The sequence below is a fragment of the Sinohyriopsis cumingii genome, chromosome 6 (assembly GCF_028554795.1).
Source record: "Sinohyriopsis cumingii isolate HCF-2022 chromosome 6, ASM2855479v2, whole genome shotgun sequence".
In the NCBI taxonomy this organism is placed as follows: domain Eukaryota; kingdom Metazoa; phylum Mollusca; class Bivalvia; order Unionida; family Unionidae; genus Sinohyriopsis; species Sinohyriopsis cumingii.
In genome coordinates this window covers 127,198,081-127,217,354 of record NC_142966.1, presented here as the reverse complement: position 1 = coordinate 127,217,354, position 19,274 = coordinate 127,198,081, and the positions used below count along the sequence as shown (strand labels likewise).

Genomic DNA, 19,274 nt, shown 5'->3' with positions numbered 1-19,274 from the left:
GCAAATCTACGCACCTGTATTAAATAACTGAATTTGGTTCTTTGAAAGTGCCGTACAGCAGCAATATGTTGAGAACCGTATACACTCAAGTTAAGACGTTTTGTACAATGGAAACCCATACGGTTAGTAGGCTGAAAATGTCGCAGAAGCAAGATATTGTTGATAGGCACAAGACAAAAGAGAGCAGACTTAGTCCATAGTTAAAAATGTTGGACGCTTTAAACAGCTTTTGCTCCTGCATCGGAGTAACACCCCTCTAGTACCATCGGAACATCGTTCTGTCAGTTCTACCAGGTCATGCTTCATTTTTGACTTGATGGAAAAGGCCGAGAATGTTCCGATTGCTCTCTAGTACGCACACCTATACACTGAATAGTTGTTGGCTGTTTAATCGACAAACTTCATATGGGAAACAAGCTTTTTGGTGTCGCAATCACATATTTGTAATATGCCTTCCCGAACGCATATTGTGCTTTTAATTGATACAGTGTTCAGAATTTAGGACGTTTTATGAAATCGGCGACAGATTTTTACAACACAGCATGACCCTGGAGCGGGGGGTGGGGACGGGGGTAGCTGGTGCTACTAGACTCAATAAATAATAGTCAGTTTCTAAGATTAAAATCGCGAACAGTGACATTTTGATATATAAATAGATGCGAAGTAGATGAATAATGTATATGTATTGACATTGCGCCAAGAGGTGTTTATATATTTTGAACAAAGATTTTAATAATCTTTATTATTTATGTATCCATGTGCGTATTGTATTAAAATGTTATCTATGTTATGTAGGAGTCGTATATTTTTATATTCCTTGCAATGCAAACGTCCAGGGACACGAGTTTTGATCAATCCAAGCATCAACCTCAATCAGTCTTCTACGATATTTGTAGTTGTTTCCGAACATTCTTGCTAGGCATTCAACTTTACGGTGATCTGGGATGTCACTTCGCGAATAATTAGCGTCTATTACACAGAACATTCAATCTTTCATCCATAAAAGTGATATAAATCAATATTTGTATGAATAAAATAACCTATTTGTGCGCACTTTAGATTACTGTTGGTTTATTTCAGGTCAACCCCCAAGGGTCGAACCTTGTAACTTTTGATAATAAAACTATCTAATAAATTCCGACAAATGTAGTCTCACCAGCCAGTCCTGCACTGTTAGCCGGATATGTCGCACAAGGGATTAATGCGCGGACCAGAGCTTCGCAGCCGATACCTCCAAGTGTCAGGAAGAGAGGTATTATATCTAGCTAGGAGCAAAATTGTCCATCTCTACAATTGGGTCTTAATGCACGGTCTTTCCCATTTCTAATTCTGAGGTTCCATCTGGTTTATGTTCTCTTATGTGTGGATCGAGCTCTAATGTTTGATTTTGATCAATCAAATGTAGGAATGATCGATACTGCACACTCGGTGTGGTCTGATGTACATTGTATCTCTTCTCATCTAGTTACGTGCTATTTAGAGTTTTGAAATGGTGAAAAAAATAATTTTAAAAAGCTGATCGAATATAATGGATGGATGGTACTCTATTTAAGAAAGTTTCTGTAAATTAGCTTATTTCTTCGTTAATTAATTAATTAATTAATTTACTTATTGGTGGATTAAATGACTGAATGACTGACTCATCGTTCGATCGCTTGACTGACCAGTCGCTTTAAGGATGGCTTACTTTCCTAATTAATTTAATGAGTGATCGATGTTGCCAATTACTAAATAATTATTTTGGAGAGCATGTCAACAGCAAATCACCTAGCTTAAAATTAAACTTTGTTTTGAACTGATAAAACAAAACTATTGACATTGTCTTTAAAATTTCTGAATATATAATTTAAATTATCGCTTTCATTGAAACAATGTTATGCATAATAGACTCATTCTGATTCGTTGTTCACAATGTGATTTTTTGAACAGCGTTTGATAATGTTTACTCTGGTCAGATTTAGCAGCCACGCTAATCTTTTTATTTTTTAAAATTCAATTGTCACGTGATTTACGTTTGATTTATATACTAGCAATTTGCGAGATAATCCATTGTTTGTTTTTAGTGCAGATACCGGATATGCAAATCTGTATATTATTTTGTGTGATAATAATCATATTACATAGCGGAGGTAATTGGTTTCAAGTATAAATGATATATCGATATCAGCTATTAATATGTTGATATATGCAAAAAATGTTACCTTTCGTTTATTTGACTTGTTTCAAACATTAAAGAAACGAAACGTTTTACATACATGGAGAACCAGTATTCAAGATTGAACTATTTCTAGTCATTTAAATATTGTCATAATCGTACACATGACCATGACACACCTTTTTCTTATCTATTGATTATTTGGTGTATTCTTTATTATTTTGTGTGATAATAATCATATTACATAGCGGAGGTAATTGGTTTTAAGTATAAATAATATTTCGATATCAGTTATTAATATGTTGATATATGCAAAAAATGTTACCTTTAGTTTTTTTGACTGGTTTCAAACATTAAAGAAACGAAACTTTTTACATATATGGAGAACCAATATTCAAGATTGGACCATTTCTAGTCATTTAAATATTGTCATAATCGTACATATGACCATGACACACTTTTTTCTTATCTATTGATTATTTGGTGTATTCTTTTTGGTACATATACTCTTTTCAAAAATGTCCCACGGGTCATTCTTTTATAATCTCATTTATTTATGTAATCCCCACCCCATTTTTTTTCTTCTTCTATCTCTTTTGCATAAATCGTCTACAGTTGTATGCAGCTTTCTCATATACCCACACTGGCCGAGCCGGAGATTCGAACCCATGCAGACTGAGATGAGATGGCAGTGTTCGGTAGAGGCGAGCGCCACTGTGGTAGCTGCCATTAGATTCCTGTGTCGGTGGTTCTTACCGGTGTTCTCCGTGTTCTTCCTCCGCCATTTATACTGACCGCCATATCCTGAGCTGAGAAATGGCGTTAAACCTCTACACAACTGTATTTGCATATGCATGTGCTTAACCATATTACTTTTGTGTCACTTTCCGCGTGGATCTCTAATCCATTGTTGGGGAAGGACTTATTCTATGTTTTGAGAACTTGTCGATCGCACCCATTATTTAACATTTATGACAAATACAATATTATTTAACTAATTGTCTTGTGAACTTTTAAGCACTGTAACGACGTCATAATTAAATTCAAATCAACTGGTCTCTTTAGATATGAAACTAATCAGCTAATATATCAATCTAGTTATATGCAGCAGACAGTAGTTCGTTCTCATATGCATTTACAGGTTCACAGAGTACATGCTACAAATATTGAGCATTATCAAATGTTATTTGTATAGTTTTAAATGGAAACTCTGAACAGGTAATCAACAATTAATTGCAAGGGCGTCGACGGATAAATACAAATCTTGAATACAAATTGCAACAACAACAACAACAACAACAACAACAACAATAATAATAATAATAATAATAATAATAATAATAATAATAATCTTTTAATCATTTCATATGCAAATTTACCTAATGTATTTATTCTTTTCTTATTACTAAAAGTTAACTATTGAATGCTTGTGCTGAATAAGTAAAGTTACAATTTAATTAGTATATAATGGATAGACCATTAGAAAAAAACATATATATATTATACAAAATCTGTCACTTCAATAATATGGCTAGTATATACCATACAAAATCTGTCACTGCAATAATATGGCTAGTATATACCATAGAAAATCTGTCACTTCAATAATATGGCTAGTATATACCATACAAAATCTGTCACTTCAATAATGTGGCTAGTATATACCATACAAAATCTGTCACTTCAATAATATGGCTAGTATATACCATACAAAATCTGTCACGTCAATAATATGGCTAGTATATACCATACAAAATCTGTCACTTCTGTCGAATCTATTGCTTCATATCTTTTAATTTCAACTAAGCTTCAATTATCAGAAGGCATTCTGAGTTTTGACAAAAATGATATATGTTTTTGGTACACAAGAATTTTATATAATCTTCAAAGCCGAAGTCAGTTTTGATAAGTTTGTTTAGAGACAGTTATTTGAAGTTTTTTTATATTAATTATTACTCCATTTTAATGGAACAAAATTCGTAATCCTTCGAAAGAAAAAGGGTTTAATTAGTTTGAAGCAATATGCAGAAACAGGAAACATAAAAATTCCACCATATTCAATCATTTAACTGTTTTTCATGTATGTAACTTTGTTAACACTAGGCCTAATATTGCATTCGCTTTTAATAAATAGCTGTCTGCAATATATGTTCATATTCTTTTATGGTAGAGCAATGCTTAATTAGTTAACCTTAAGTATCTAAAGAAATTCTTCCAAGTTTACCTATACAGAGTTATGTTATTAAAGCGGAATGCCTCCAAGTTAACCGTATACAGCGTTCTGTTCTGTTTTTTAAACGGAATTCTTCTTTTTTAACTTTATACAACGATCTGTTATTTTAAGTGGAATTCTTCTCAGTTTACCGTTTACATGTTCCCCTATTAAAGCGGAAATCTTCCAAGTTAACCTTATACAACGATTTGTTATTTAAGCGAAATGCTTGCATGTTTACCGTATACAGCGTTCTGTTATTAAAGCGGAATGCTTCCAAGTTTACCGTATGCAACGATCTGTTATCGACAGTACGGAAACTGGTTGAACCTATTATTTTCATTTGATTTCAATTTTTGGACCGATTTTTATTTGTGTTCTTAAGATGAGCATGTTTGATAAATCGTGAAATTTAGCGAGAAAAAAAAAAAAAAACAACCCATAGTGATGGATAAATATATACATCCTTGAAAATTCAAACAAGCAAAGACGATAAATCCAAGCGAGCCGCAGACATATCTAAACTAATATGGTAGTTTTGAATACATAATGGAAATGAAAATGAATGTATAAAACACATTGCACCAGCAAGTACTTGATGAATACTAATAACGTTACTTAATACCTATTGCCTATTTCTTATTTGTAACTCGAACTCATTACTACCTGTTTGTTTAATGCTTAACCCGAACAATTTTATTAAATAAAACTACATGTAGTTGGGAATCAATTAACGATAATGTGGTATATTTACAAACTTGATGTCCTTTCCTCTGAATCGCATAACCTGGTTCAGATGTTTTGCTACCTTAACCAACAATTTTGGATTCATCGTCATATGTATTGGCATGTGTATGTCTATCACACACGCATAAACAAATACAAAACAACAACAACAACAACAAGATTTTGGCATTTTGAACATTACAGTCCGGTTTTTATTCGTATATGTTTGGCAACGATCCTGTTTGGATTAACTGAATTTCTTCTGTTCGAGAAGAAAGGGACAACGAGACTGAATGAGCTCGAGCATACCATGAGGTCAAAAATCTGAGAGTTTTCAAAACTATTCTGAAATTCCAGTCATTTCTTATTTATCAACAGTTATTTTAAAAATAAGACACAAGATAATAATATCAGAAAATTATTTGATTACACTTCATTTTTTCCATTTTATAAGAAAAGTAATTGGTGCACAATATCAAATGAAGGCGGAAGTGGCTAATTATATTTGTGCGTGTGTTTACATCTACTTTCCAAGATATTGTTGCAATAGTCAAAGTTTTACATGTTTCCTTCAAATGTCGAATTCAAACATAGTAAGCTATCATATACCCCCAATACTATCACCAACTTTATCTATAATCTTTGGGACCTTGTTTATCGACATTTCTTTGGATTTAATATAAAAAACAACAAATAAACCAAGTAACATTTTTAGTTTTAATTGGACTTTTCCCCTCAGTTATTATTATCGTTAATAATTTCATTTATCTCCTTTTTGAGGTATATAGTTTCTATCCCAAATATGCACGCATAAGCAACCCAACCGAATGCATGGATAGATAGATAGATAGATAGATAGATAGATAGATAGATAGATAGATAGATAGATAGATAGATAGATAGATAGATAGATGGATGGATGGATGGATGGATGGATAGATAGATATATGGATTGGTGGCTACATGGATGGATGGATGGAAGGATGGGTGAATGGATGGATGGATGGATGGATGGGTGGGTGAGTGGATGGGTCGATGGGTCGATGGGTCGATGGATGGATGGATGGATTAATGCATGCACGTACACACGCATGACAAATAATATACATACGTAAATACATACTTACGTTCGTTCGAACGAAGAAACGCTTACAAACACAATCGATTCATTCGGGCTCAAAGTAAAACCAAAGAAGCAGGGAGAAGAAGAAAAAAAACAACAAATCTAACAAGCCCCAAACTTACAATCACCGCGTGAATCAGAATGCAGAAGCTAATATTTAAATCCGATTTTAATTTAATTTTCCGTGCAAAAAAGCACGAGAAACCGCACCGAGTCTATATTCTGAAATGGAAATAATAGAAAGATATCAGCCTAACAAAGCAATTACATTTTGTTTCAGCTAATGATTGCTGCAGTTGCAAGATACTGCTGTGATAAACGATTGCCTAATCTGATCTTTCTTTCTCCACTATAAACTCAGAAGGTGACGGAGAAGAGACGAAGGTTTGCTAAAACTGAATTATAATAGAGACGTCGAAGGCGGAGTTAATCAGATTTTAAAGTAATTGTAAGCAGCCAATCCTAATAAAATCCAACCAACTGATTTACAGGCGGGATCTGTGCACCTGTGGATAGATTACATCTACGCATGCTCAAGCGTGGCCATCGCGAGGTGGTTCGATTGTAAAGGCATATAACAGATGTACACTGGGACATTTCAGGAAGGATTTGTTCGTAACCTCGTGTGACTTATGATGTTCCACGTTTTGCTTCAAGAAAGAAAATAGTTCGCAGAAGCGTACGAGCTGCTCAGATAGTGCATTTACAACAACAGAATAAATTAACTTGTGAATTGAAACATTCTTAAGCATTTTTGAAAGCCAGATATCTAATTCATTAAGTGGATAAACGATTGAGAAACACTTGATTTTTAAAAGAAAAAGACAAAAACAGAACATGCCGAAATCTTTTTTGATAAAAAACGTCAACAATACGATGGATGAGCATGTATATGATCAATACAGTGCTTTCAAGATTGTCACTCCAAAACCTAAAGGTAAGTGGGACTGACATTGAAGTTTTAACCTTTCAAAGGTTTTGCTGAACATTCTATGAGAAAATGATTTTGTATCGATTTATTTTTACGTTAACTATTAAGTACTGCAATCGTGTGAATTTTTAAAGATATTTGACTGACATCTGTTAAACGAATATAAACAACAACCATTAATTCATTCGAAATACGCATTCAAATGTGTTTCTTACTAATTGAGTAGTTTAATTAATTAATAATTAATTAATTGAACATAATTAATTGTTAGGTTATGATTTTTACAATGAATATCAAACACAATTCTTCTTCTTTTCTTTCATCTTGATGGTATCCACGCCAGAAGCCTGAGCGTGCGTTTAAACTGAAATAGTTATCTTTACTGTCATCACTTTCATTTAATTCACCTAATAATCCTTGAAATAAAACATCACCTTCATTAGAAACATAACAGTCTAGCCCATCATAGTATGACTGAATCAATACATAAAATAAATGGAGGTTTGACAAGGGTCGTATTTATTATCCAATAGGCTAGTAGGCACTCTGCCTAGGGCCTACAAAACCATTTTATTGAAAAGTGTATACACAAAGAGGCAGAGTTAGTCAATGAAGTTAAAGAAGTGCCTTGGGCCTACAAGGGCCTTAATCTGGTCCTATGTACAACTATAAGAGCCACCGAAAAATGATCCGTGTTATCATTTTTAATATACCTGTACAATACAACCATTACATACTGTATGGCCATGCTGCTTTGATGTGACATCCATCCATCCATACAGACAAACAGACAGACAGACATAGAATTTGTTTAAATGTGCGAAATGCAGTTAAATAACAATTTATAAACGCTTAAGCGGTCTCAGAAGAGACTGAAACACAATTTAAGAGAAGAATTCTTGCGTAGCCTCCGACTGTTTATTCAACACAGAATTGCACTACTTAAAATATATATTTCTAGATCTTTAAACAAGATATACACATAAATATTTGCTCAGCACTGCTTGTATCCATTGAACATTGTAAATTTTGCATATTAGTTCCACCATAGTTCAACAGACCTTTCAATCTATACATTTATTCGTTCGTTCATCAACTTTACCTACTTAGCTACAGATATATCAGGAGAGAGAGAAAGAGAGAGAGAGAGATAGAGACAGAGAGAGAGAGATGAAGTAAAACAAAAATCAATGACTTAAATTTGTAAATCCGAAGAAACTGAAAATATTGTATATATATATATATATATATATATATATATATATATATATATATATATATATATATACAAATATAAAAGCAAAATTAAAAACAATTCACTAGTAAAACGATGTTGATCTTAAAGAAAAAAGAGGGATCCGTTAGATTTATTTGATATCGAAAATTTAAACGTCATTAATACTAATATTTCTTCAGATAAATAGCTTTATATACGTGATATATTACTCCCACTTTAAAAACAATTCAAATATCATTTTATCTTTCACCTGGGTATTATAGATTATCAAAGATATGATTTTTTCTTAATTATATATATGATCAATTGATCAGGATGTATGCTACCAATATTTTTAATATTTTCATGCTTATTTGAGAATACATATAATAAAAAAATGATTGCCCTAAAATTCCTGTTATATGTATGTATGTATGTATGTATGTATGTATGTATGTATGTATGTATGTATATATATATATATATATATATATATATATATATATATATATATATATATATATATATATATATATATATATATATATATATATATATATATATATACACACACACATACATATAACAGGAATTTTAGGGCAATAATTTTTTATTATATGCATACTCAAATAAGCATGAAAATATTCAAAATATTGGTAGCATACATCCTGATCAATTGAAGGTGAACCATTTTCTGCATAAAAATGTATAATTTAACGCGATTACATGCACAAGCTTTCTTTTCAACAACACATACAAATACGAGTCTGAGTAGCTAAAAATCAGGAAATGGACAGAGCGGAATGGCATGCTCTTTCTAAGACAATAAATTTTATATATAAAGAAAGAAAATGAGACAGCAAAAAAAAAAAAAAAAAAAAAAAGACGAGGACCATTCCACGTTCTTAACAGATTTACATTTGATAATGTCTATTTCCATTTTCTTCAATGATCTTTGAGAAGTTCTCTTTATCTTAAATATCCAATATGAGAGATTTCCACGATTGTGTTTATGCAAAAATATATGCACATGTATTTTTGCAAGAAAAAAGAAACAAAAAAAACCTCTAGGTGAGTTAGTCAGTTTGATTGAAAATTTCAAAATATACATATTTGGAAAATATTTAGTTCGATATGACATATAATTTATTTAACGAAACTTGCTCTTTTTTAAAAGTCATTTTCTTTCATTTGAATGCTTTTATATTGTCTTAAATAATTCATATTGCATCCGGAAAAGACCTTTTGTTTTAAGCTACTTTTAATACGAAATTTGACGTTAATTGGGACATTCAGACTCTTTATGTTATCGATTCGTCTTGAGGAAAAACAAACTTTGAAACTGTTTGAGGTCGTTAGACTTTACTTTTTAAGTTCTGACAACAAAAAAAAACAGTGCATATTTTCGTATCTTTGTCTTTCTCTTTGTGTATGTCAGTTGCTCGGAAAACAAATTCAGAGTTAAAGATCGTACACGAAAAACTTTGGAGAAATATAAATCGTCCTTGAAAAAATGATCTGGGAAATATTCAGTAATTATGTGTAAGCTTACAAAATTACAGCACTGACTTACTACCACCACCATCACTACCAATTCCATCTGCCTTTAACTCAAATATGCATAATGGTAATTGTTTTACTATATTTTTGAAAAGTCTAATATTTTAGGGCTAAACTGACAACAAAAATGACAACAGCAGCAATAATAATAGTAATAATAATAAGAATAAGAAGAAGAACAACAACAACAACGCAACAAGTGATATAGCAATGATAGTGAAATAAAACACGACAAGAGCGTGAACTATAGCAACAATATCATTATTACAATGTTAATAAAGTTTTATATTTCTTTATGTGGAACACAAAGGAATTATTTTTCATTTTAAATATACACCTCATGTAATGATCGCTGATATTTTCTTAGATTTTGTTGTTCATTGATAGCCACTATGGAATGGCAATAGACAACATTCATTCAAAAGTCTAGGCTTTTCAAAACAAACTGTGATAGATTTTGTGTCAAAGAGATACGATATCATTGCACTGAAGGGTCTGACGCAACAGTATCTGTGTTTCTTCAGATACCGACACAGTGTTGAGTACTACTCCTCAGCCGGCTTACATGGCTTCTATCCCCTTTTTGACCACCGCCACTGATGGAAGTTCAAAGAGTGCTAGTTCCTGGCAGGAGGAAACAGCAAACTCACAACGGTCTCCGGACCGCCCCATGTCCACGGAGAAATTCAACGCTTTCCGGCCATGGTTGCATGATCCACCAAAGAAACAGTCTCCAAGTCCCGAAAAACAGGGTTCAATAGGTAATCGCACAGTTCTAAATCGAATGTGGTTCTGCATTTATATTTTTCTTCCTAAAACCAAAATAAATTTTAAACGCATTGCATCCACTCAAAACAACTTGTAACTAAACGTGTTAAAAGTTTTTTTTTATCTATATGTATCTATCATAGCAAAGACTTAAAATCTGGTTGCCATATGTACTCGCATATAAGTTGGGTCCAACTGCAAACAGCATATACCCTGATCTGCCCTTACATAATACGCTGGCAAATCAGGGTCAATGATATTTAATCTACCTATTAACGCCAACAAACTGAATAGACCCAGATGTGTCGACGCAATATGTAACTACAAACATAAATCTACGGATTTTGGAGTTTGATACTACTACTACTACTTATCAGTATTATTAATAGTATTATTTATTTATTTATTTATTTATTTATTTATTTATTTATTCAATTATTTATTTATTTATTTATTTATTTATTTTATTGTATTTTTTATTTTATTTTATTTTATTTTTTTTTTCCAGAAGACGTGCCACATCTTGAACGAGACAGTGTTGATCGCACATTGAACCTGAGTGAAATTTACCGCTACAATTTGCTACGGGGATTATACAGATCCCCTTATAGTTTCCTGGCCTTTACTCACCCCACTTTATTGTCTGATACACGATACCATCCTTCGTTCTATCCAAAGGGGTTTAACGTCGCGTCTGTTGACGGCATAATCGTTAGCGGACAATATGCAGATTTAGAAAAAGGGACTTACGAGTGTGTTAAATGCATGAAACAATTCAGCACACCGCATGGACTAGAAGTCCATGTACGACGCTCGCACAGTGGCAAGCGCCCGTATGCTTGTGACGTGTGTAACAAGACTTTCGGTCATGCCGTCAGCTTAACGCAACACCGTGCAGTGCATACACAAGAAAGGAGTTTTCAGTGTCAACAGTGTGGGAAATGCTTCAAACGTTCTTCCACCCTCTCTACTCATCTGCTGATACACAGCGACACTCGGCCCTACCCATGTCCATATTGTGGAAAGCGCTTTCATCAGAAATCCGACATGAAGAAGCATACCTACATTCACACAGGTGAGTGGATTATAGCATTGCACCTACTTTCCTTATCTTTAAAAAGTGAAATATTTTTGGTTGATCATTTTGTTTTCAAAATGGACTCTTAACACAAACATTTGGTAAATATTTTTATTCTATATATGTGTGCGCATGCCTGTGATGAATAATATAGGCAACTGAACATAATTTTTCTTTGCTTAAATTTGAGTTATTTTCCCCGTTTGCTATAATTTAGTACTATTTAACAAGTGTTCTGAACACTCTTAACGTAATCTTATTGAATCGAAAAGTGTGTAAAGGAGGATGGTGGTGTCTTTCTTTACATTTGTTTAATAAATTTGTTTATTTTTTTATACTTTGCTTTCTCTTTTGTGTAGCGCTTCTCTAACACTTTTCGACAAATTATTTGTGTACATTTACTTATCAACATACGTTTGATTTGCTTCATACCCGAATCTTCAGTTTGTTTCTCAGCCATTCGCGTAGTCTATAGAGGTGGAAATGCATAGACAAATTTGATTATAAGTCAAAATTAATAAACAAAAATTTACACGTGTTCTGCGGAACAAAATGTTTCACCTGCATTCGTATACTTATCAGTATAAACAATGTATCTAACTTTCATATATTTTCTCACAAAACATTAGTATTGTTGACCATAATGTTTAGTAGGCGAGACAGCAACTCAACGCATATCAATGTGTATACTTTTTGCTGCAGACATGTAGCATGATGTCCCACCCAGTCACATTATCATTACACCAAGCCGACCAGTTATAAAACTAACCTCTTAATGCTGAGCGCCAAGCGAGGCAGCTGCTAGTACCATTTTTATAAGTTTTTGGTATGACCCAGCCGGAATCGAACCAGACAAACAGTAATATCATCCTAAATTTTCAGTAACTCGTGTTGAAGATGTGTCTCTTTCAAGTATTTTAGTATACACCTTTAAGATGTAAACATCATTTCCGTTTAAGTAGGCTAGAATGGCAAGACAGGAACTCAACGACTATCTGCATATAAACCTGAGACAGGAACTACATCCCACACATATCCCCATATAAATCTGAGACAGGAGTTCCACCCCATGCATATCCGCATATAACGTGAGACAGGAGCTTTCATTTATCCGCATATAAACTAGATACAGGAACTCAACACAAATCCGCATATAACTTTATACAGGAACTAAACGCATATCCGCATATAAACTAGATACAGGAACTCAACACAAATCTGCATATAAACTTGATACAGGAACTCAGCACAAAACCGCATATAAACTAGATACAGGAACTCAACACAAATCCGCATATAACTTTATACAGTAACTAAACGCATATCCGCATATAAACTAGATACAGGAACTCAACACAAATCTGCATATAAACTTGATACAGGAACTCAGCACAAAACTGCATATAAACTAGATACAGGAACTCAACACAAATCTGCATATCAACTTGATACAGGAACTCAACACAAATCCGCATATAAACTAGATACAGGAAAACACAAATCTGCATATAAACTTGATACAGGAACTCAACACAAGTCGGCATATAAACTAGATACAGGAACTCAACACAAATCTGCATATAAACTTGATACAGGAACTAAACGCATATCTGCAATAAACTAGATACAGGAACTCAACGCATATCTGCATATAAACTAGATACATGAACTCAACACAAATCTGCATATAAACTAGATACAGGAACTCAACACAAATCCGCATATAAACTTGATACAGGAACTAAACGCATATCTACAATAAACTAGATACAGGAACTAAATGCATTTCCTCATATAAACTAGATACAGGAACTCAACACAAATCCGCATATAAACTAGATACAGGAACTCAACACAAATCCGCATATAACTTGATACAGGAACTAAACGCATATCCGCATATAAACTTGATACAGGAACTAAAAGCATATCTGCAATAAACTAGATACAGGAACTCAATGCATATCCACATATAAACTAGATACAGGAACTCAACATAAATCTGCATATAAACTAGATACAGGAACTCAACACAAATCCGCATATAAACTTGATACAGGAACTAAACGCATATCTGCAATAAACTAGTGATGTGATGTGTGATGTGATTTTGATTTTTAACGTAGCTTTAACAATTTTTCAGTCATATCGCTACGATGTCTGCAATGTGGCAGTTTATAGTGATGTCTAGCACTGGGGCATCATGCCGCACACATGTAGCATGATGTCCCACCCAGTCACATTATCCTGACACCAGGCCGACCAGTCCTAACACTAACCTCTTAATGCTGAACGCCAAGCGAGGCAGCTGTTAGTACCATTTTTTAAGTCTCTGGTATGACTCGGCCGGGGATCGAACCCACCACCTCCCGCATCCGAGGCGGACGCTCTAACCACTAGGCCACCGGAGCGGTGCAATAAACTAGATACAGGAACTAAACGCATATCCGCATATAAACTAGATACAGTAACTCAGCACAAATCCGCATATAAACTAGATACAGGAACTCAACACAAATCCGCATATAACTTGATAGAGGAACTAAACGCATATCCGCAATAAACTAGATACAGGAACTAAACGCATATCCGCATATAAACTAGATACAGGAACTCAACACAAATATGCATGTAAACTTGATACAGGAACTCAACACAAATCCGCAATAAACTAGATACAGGAACTAAACGCATATCCGCATTAAAACTAGATACAGGAACTAAACGCATATCCGCATATAGACTTGATGCAGGAACTAAATGCATATCCGCATATAAACTTAAGATATATTATAATATCATCAGAAACTTTCTGTTGAATGCAGCAACAAATGCCAAAGATATATGATTTTCACCAAATAAACTTTTGACACAAAACTACAAACCTTTTTAACAGCCTTCAAAATGATGAACAAACTTCATGCTGAAGCAGGCAAGACACGAACTCCAGAATATCAGCGTATAAACGTCAGAACCACAGTAATAACATAATGTTTGAAATGACATAAAAGTGATTCCCAAAAACTTTAACGCAAAACTTTATCATTGTTGACGCCGTTGAAGACGCCAGCATAAAAAGTGACTACGGTATATTACCATGCATGTGCAGGTGAAGCAAAAACATGAAATACTAGTCCATTATCCTATTTCTTTAGATTTGTAATAATAAATCATTAAAACAATACAGGTATGCGTACATGAAAAGGAAAGCACATGCACTGTTGTAAAATGTTATTATAAAATTACATTTCTGAAAGGTAGCCATTTAGTATTTAAAAGAGTTGTTATTCTTTCCTCTCCCTTATCCTTAATCTTTAGTTTGATTGATTCAACATGTCAGTCAGTTAAGTAATCAATCAATGTATCAATTAACTAACCCATCCATCCTCTCTACTCATCTATAGATTCACAGCGACACTGGACCCTATCCGTATCCCTATTGTGGAAAGCGCTATCAAAATTCAAAATTACTTGCAAACCCTACAACAACAACAACAACAACAATTTATACCGCTGTGTAAGATTACTGTTTTCATTCTTTCTTTTTTGTGAAAGTCAAAATTGATTTTCCACATGGCATGTTCATTATATATTTTTGGATATAAAATAAAATGTTAAATCGTTTATGAAAATTTCACACTTTAGGAAAATTAGACTATTTATATAGACATGAGGTAAATGGAGACAAAGAGTATGCTACTGTTTGGAGCGGAAAAGATGAATGAAACGATGAGTTTCTACATAAGAAATAAATAGACAATAAATGAAAAATATTTTATTATGATAAACAGATGATACGAAGCTGTCGCGATACAGGAAACAAAAGCAATCTGAAAATTATATAAACAAAATTTATCAATACCTTTCCAAATCGCGAGAATCTAAAATGTTTTGCAATTAGGTCTTAAAGTCTTGACACTTCATAGTCTTTTCCATACTTCCATAATTCAAATGATTGGACAAATTTTCTTCAATCACGCAGATCCTCAGATTTGCGCAAATTCAATCAAAATGATTGAGAGATGGATAAATTAGTTTCTCACTTTTTCTGCCAGTCTGTCGTATACTGGTGTCTGCCTTGAATGGCAATGTTAAAATCTGCATAAAACCGGCATGTTTGATTCTTGATTCTAATGAAATATAAGCGAAGGGATGATAAAACCCAAACTTGGTGGTGTTTAAATTCTTAACACAATAATTCCCGTAATCTTGTAATTATTTGACATCTCCCCTCGGACTTTGGGGTCGGTCATTTTATTAGACGTTTGAGGTTTATCGCGCTGTTGTAATTACTCTCGTAGACATCATTCTCTTAATTGAATTTCATGTAAAGACCGATCTTTGGGAAAAGCAAATCATTTCTTGTATAAACTGAGAGCACTTGAAATATTTGATTTACTTCGGATCGGTTTCGCGAAGATGTTTCTCAAATGAGATCATGAGGGAATTCATTTGTATCCATTTTGTTGTCGACATCTACTTAAGAACAGAGATTTCGGGAATCAATGAGAAGTGATACGAACCAAGCTTGGAAATCTGGAACATTTTGCTCTAAATTTCTTCTATCCGTTCTTTAATTGCCATGTTTATCCGTCAAAATCAACCTCTTTTGTCAGGGCAGGGTCTAAATTAGGTTACTTCAATGACATTTAGGAAACAAAATGAAAGATTGTGTTTGCCGGTTTCAAGCAAGAGTCGCCAAGGGAACTAAATCAAATTCAAAAGATTTCATTCCTGTTTTGTCTCAATTTTAATATGAATAAATAGTTTGTAGAAACAGTTTTAAAAGAATGTGTCAAATCGCAGTCTTTGTGTTTAGGGTGAACTTTAACGGACAATAATAAAAATAAGCCATTTTCAGTTAAAAAGAAAAGATGAATAATAGTTCAAATCAAAGTGACTTTCAAAATTTAAGATCAGTGTCTTTTTTACCTATTGCTGACTTATTAGTGTTTATTGAAATCGATATATACACGAACGATAAACATTTCGTGTGTTTTAGCTTTTGCTTGTTCCTGCGTTGGAGTGAACCTGTACAATTTCTTGGCTCTCATAAAATATTTGTGTTCCATTTGTAGATAAACTTAGAGTTGGAATACGATGATCATATCCATTTGAAGTATGTATGTATGTATGTATATATATATATATATATATATATATATATATATATATATATATATATATATATATATATATATATATATATATATATATATGAAAATCAATGCAATAAGCATCATATCTCTTTATTTTGCATCCAAATTCTGTGTAAATCTCCGTGTAGAACATACTGGACAGATGAATTTGGAACTTTGAGTAATAAAATCCAAGTAGATTGAAGTTTACTGCTTAGTTGACTGTAGAGATACAGTCTATGGCAAACACTTTATTCCATGCGTAGTGGTGTGAATTGAGTTATTTAATTTCAATCATGCAAACATTATCGATGCATCATACGATAAGCCTATATTTTAAGAATTTCCAAAGACTCGAAGTTTTAGATTTAAAGAGAATACATTGCTCAAAATGTACCAACACTCAAATAACTTGTAAAATTGTGAAACTTGAAGGCTTTGAGCAGTTGTTTAGAAAAAGCCATATTTTAGGATACATGTACTTAAAACTCTAAATTCACTGCGTCTTTTGCAAAACTTGTGTTTTGGATATACAGAAACGTATTTTCTTAAAATACACATTTATTCTTTTATAATGTTATAGATTATAAAATGTAAAATTTTACAGATACATGTGTCTAGAAAAATATATTATGTTAGAATTTAAAGTATATTTTAATTGAAGTATATATTTAAAAATTAAATAAATTCATAAAAATTGTCATCTTTGCTTTTATTACAGGTGAAAAGCCATACAAATGCACCCACTGTGGGAAGGCTTTTAGCCAGTCTTCAAACTTGATCACCCACTGCAGGAAACACACAGGTTTCAAGCCGTTCTGTTGCCAGAAATGTGGACGGTCATTTCAGAGGAAGGTGGACATGAGGCGCCATCTGGAAACGCAACACGGAGATGAAAAGACAGCACAAGACTTGTATGATAACGTGGCACATACCGGAGTTTCTTGTATGAGCAAAGTATTTGCTAGCTGATCATTCGTTCTTGTTGGCCTTCCGTCGTTGTCGACTGACACAGCAAATAGCAGTTGATATTCCATCGTTGTCAACTTACACAGCCAATGACGGTTGATCTTCCATCGTTGTCGACTTACACAGACAATGACGGTTGATCTTCCATCGTTGTCGACTTACACAGCCAATGACGGTTGATCTTCCATCGTTGTCGACTTACACAGCCAATGACGGTTGATCTTCCATCGTTGTCGACTTACACAGCCAATGACGGTTGATCTTCCATCGTTGTCGACTTACACAGCCAATGACGGTTGATCTTCCATCGTTGTCGACTTACACAGCCAATGACGGTTGATCTTATTTTAGATCTGGCTCTTTATGTAACTTATCTAACTTATCTTCATAAAGTTAAAATGGCATCAATAATTTATAGTGCATATACCAAAGGATGCTAGAACTCGAGTGACGAAACCATTTATCAGGGGACATAACCGTCTGGGTGCATACGTTTGATCCTTAATTGTCTTCATATTTTAAAAAATAAATCAAAGAGTCCTGCAAAATCTCAATACTTTTTGGACTAAATGGTCTCATTTCATGAATTTATCCCTTTTCGTTTAAAATATAATAGATATATCATTATTTATGAACTTTGTGAAATAAACATTTTTTGATATTCAATATGACAGGTAATGTACTAGTAATGTACAGATAATGTACTGGTAATATTTGTATGTTTTCGACTTGTTTGAGAGAGAGAGAGAGAGAGAGAGAGAGAGAGAGAGAGCATTTTTAATTGCACTAATATGTATTGCCTGTATATTTCTTGCACATTTACAGTTGTAGGCGGGACAAAATGCAATTTTTCATGTTGCATCTATTTGGTTGCAGGTTCAACTAATATTATGGAAATAAAATCCATGTATAGTGCTAATTTTATATATTTAAATTATGTTGAAACTTTTATTTACTAAATAAAATATGAATAAGTCGGTCTGTTACATTTTGTCTAGATACTATGTATATCTTGTCTAGATTATATATATATATATATATATATATATATATATATATATATATATATATATATATATATATATATATATATATATATATATATATATATATATCTTCTTCTTAACCCAAACCGTTCTAGTGGTTAGAGCGTCCGCCGTGGGTTCGATCCCCGGCAGAGTCATATCAGCTGCATCGCTATGCGCTCAACATTAAGAGGTTAGTGTTAGGACTGGTCGGCCTGGTGTCAGGATAATGTGACTGGGTGGGATATCATGCTACATGTCTACGGTATGATGCCCCAGTGCTAGATAGACATCACTATAAACTGCCACGCTGCAGACATCGTAGCGGTATGACTGAACAATTGTTAAAGCTACGTTAACAATTCAAATCAGA

The 19,274-nt window shown here is 33.3% G+C and overlaps 1 protein-coding gene across 2 annotated transcripts; it reads left to right on the top strand.

Moving 5' to 3' along the window:
- Nucleotides 1-1,177: 1,177 nt before the first annotated feature.
- LOC149797917 (uncharacterized) lies at nt 1,178-18,852 on the top strand. Of its 2 annotated transcripts, none has more exons than XM_089960500.1 (5): nt 1,178-1,252; nt 6,578-7,153; nt 10,448-10,684; nt 11,203-11,766; nt 17,629-18,852. In XM_089960500.1, the coding sequence occupies exons 2-5, from the start codon at nt 7,054-7,056 to the stop codon at nt 17,877-17,879; spliced, it is 1,152 nt and encodes a 383-aa protein (XP_089816626.1). In that variant the 5' UTR covers nt 1,178-1,252; nt 6,578-7,053; the 3' UTR covers nt 17,880-18,852. The 2 variants fall into 2 exon arrangements, with proteins under 2 accessions (XP_089816626.1, XP_089816625.1); XM_089960499.1 differs by having other exon boundaries at nt 11,200-11,766.
- The last annotated feature ends 422 nt before the right edge of the window (nt 18,853-19,274 follow it).

Bases quoted from the DNA above. Each gene is read 5' to 3' on its own strand.
- LOC149797917 (XM_089960499.1), top strand. From the start codon at position 7,054: ATGCCGAAATCTTTTTTGATAAAAAACGTCAACAATACGATGGATGAG. The intron at 7,154-10,447 runs GTAAGTGGGACT...GTGTTTCTTCAG, and splicing joins TGTCACTCCAAAACCTAAAG to ATACCGACACAGTGTTGAGT. The intron at 10,685-11,199 runs GTAATCGCACAG...TTTTTTTTCCAG, and splicing joins CGAAAAACAGGGTTCAATAG to AAGACGTGCCACATCTTGAA.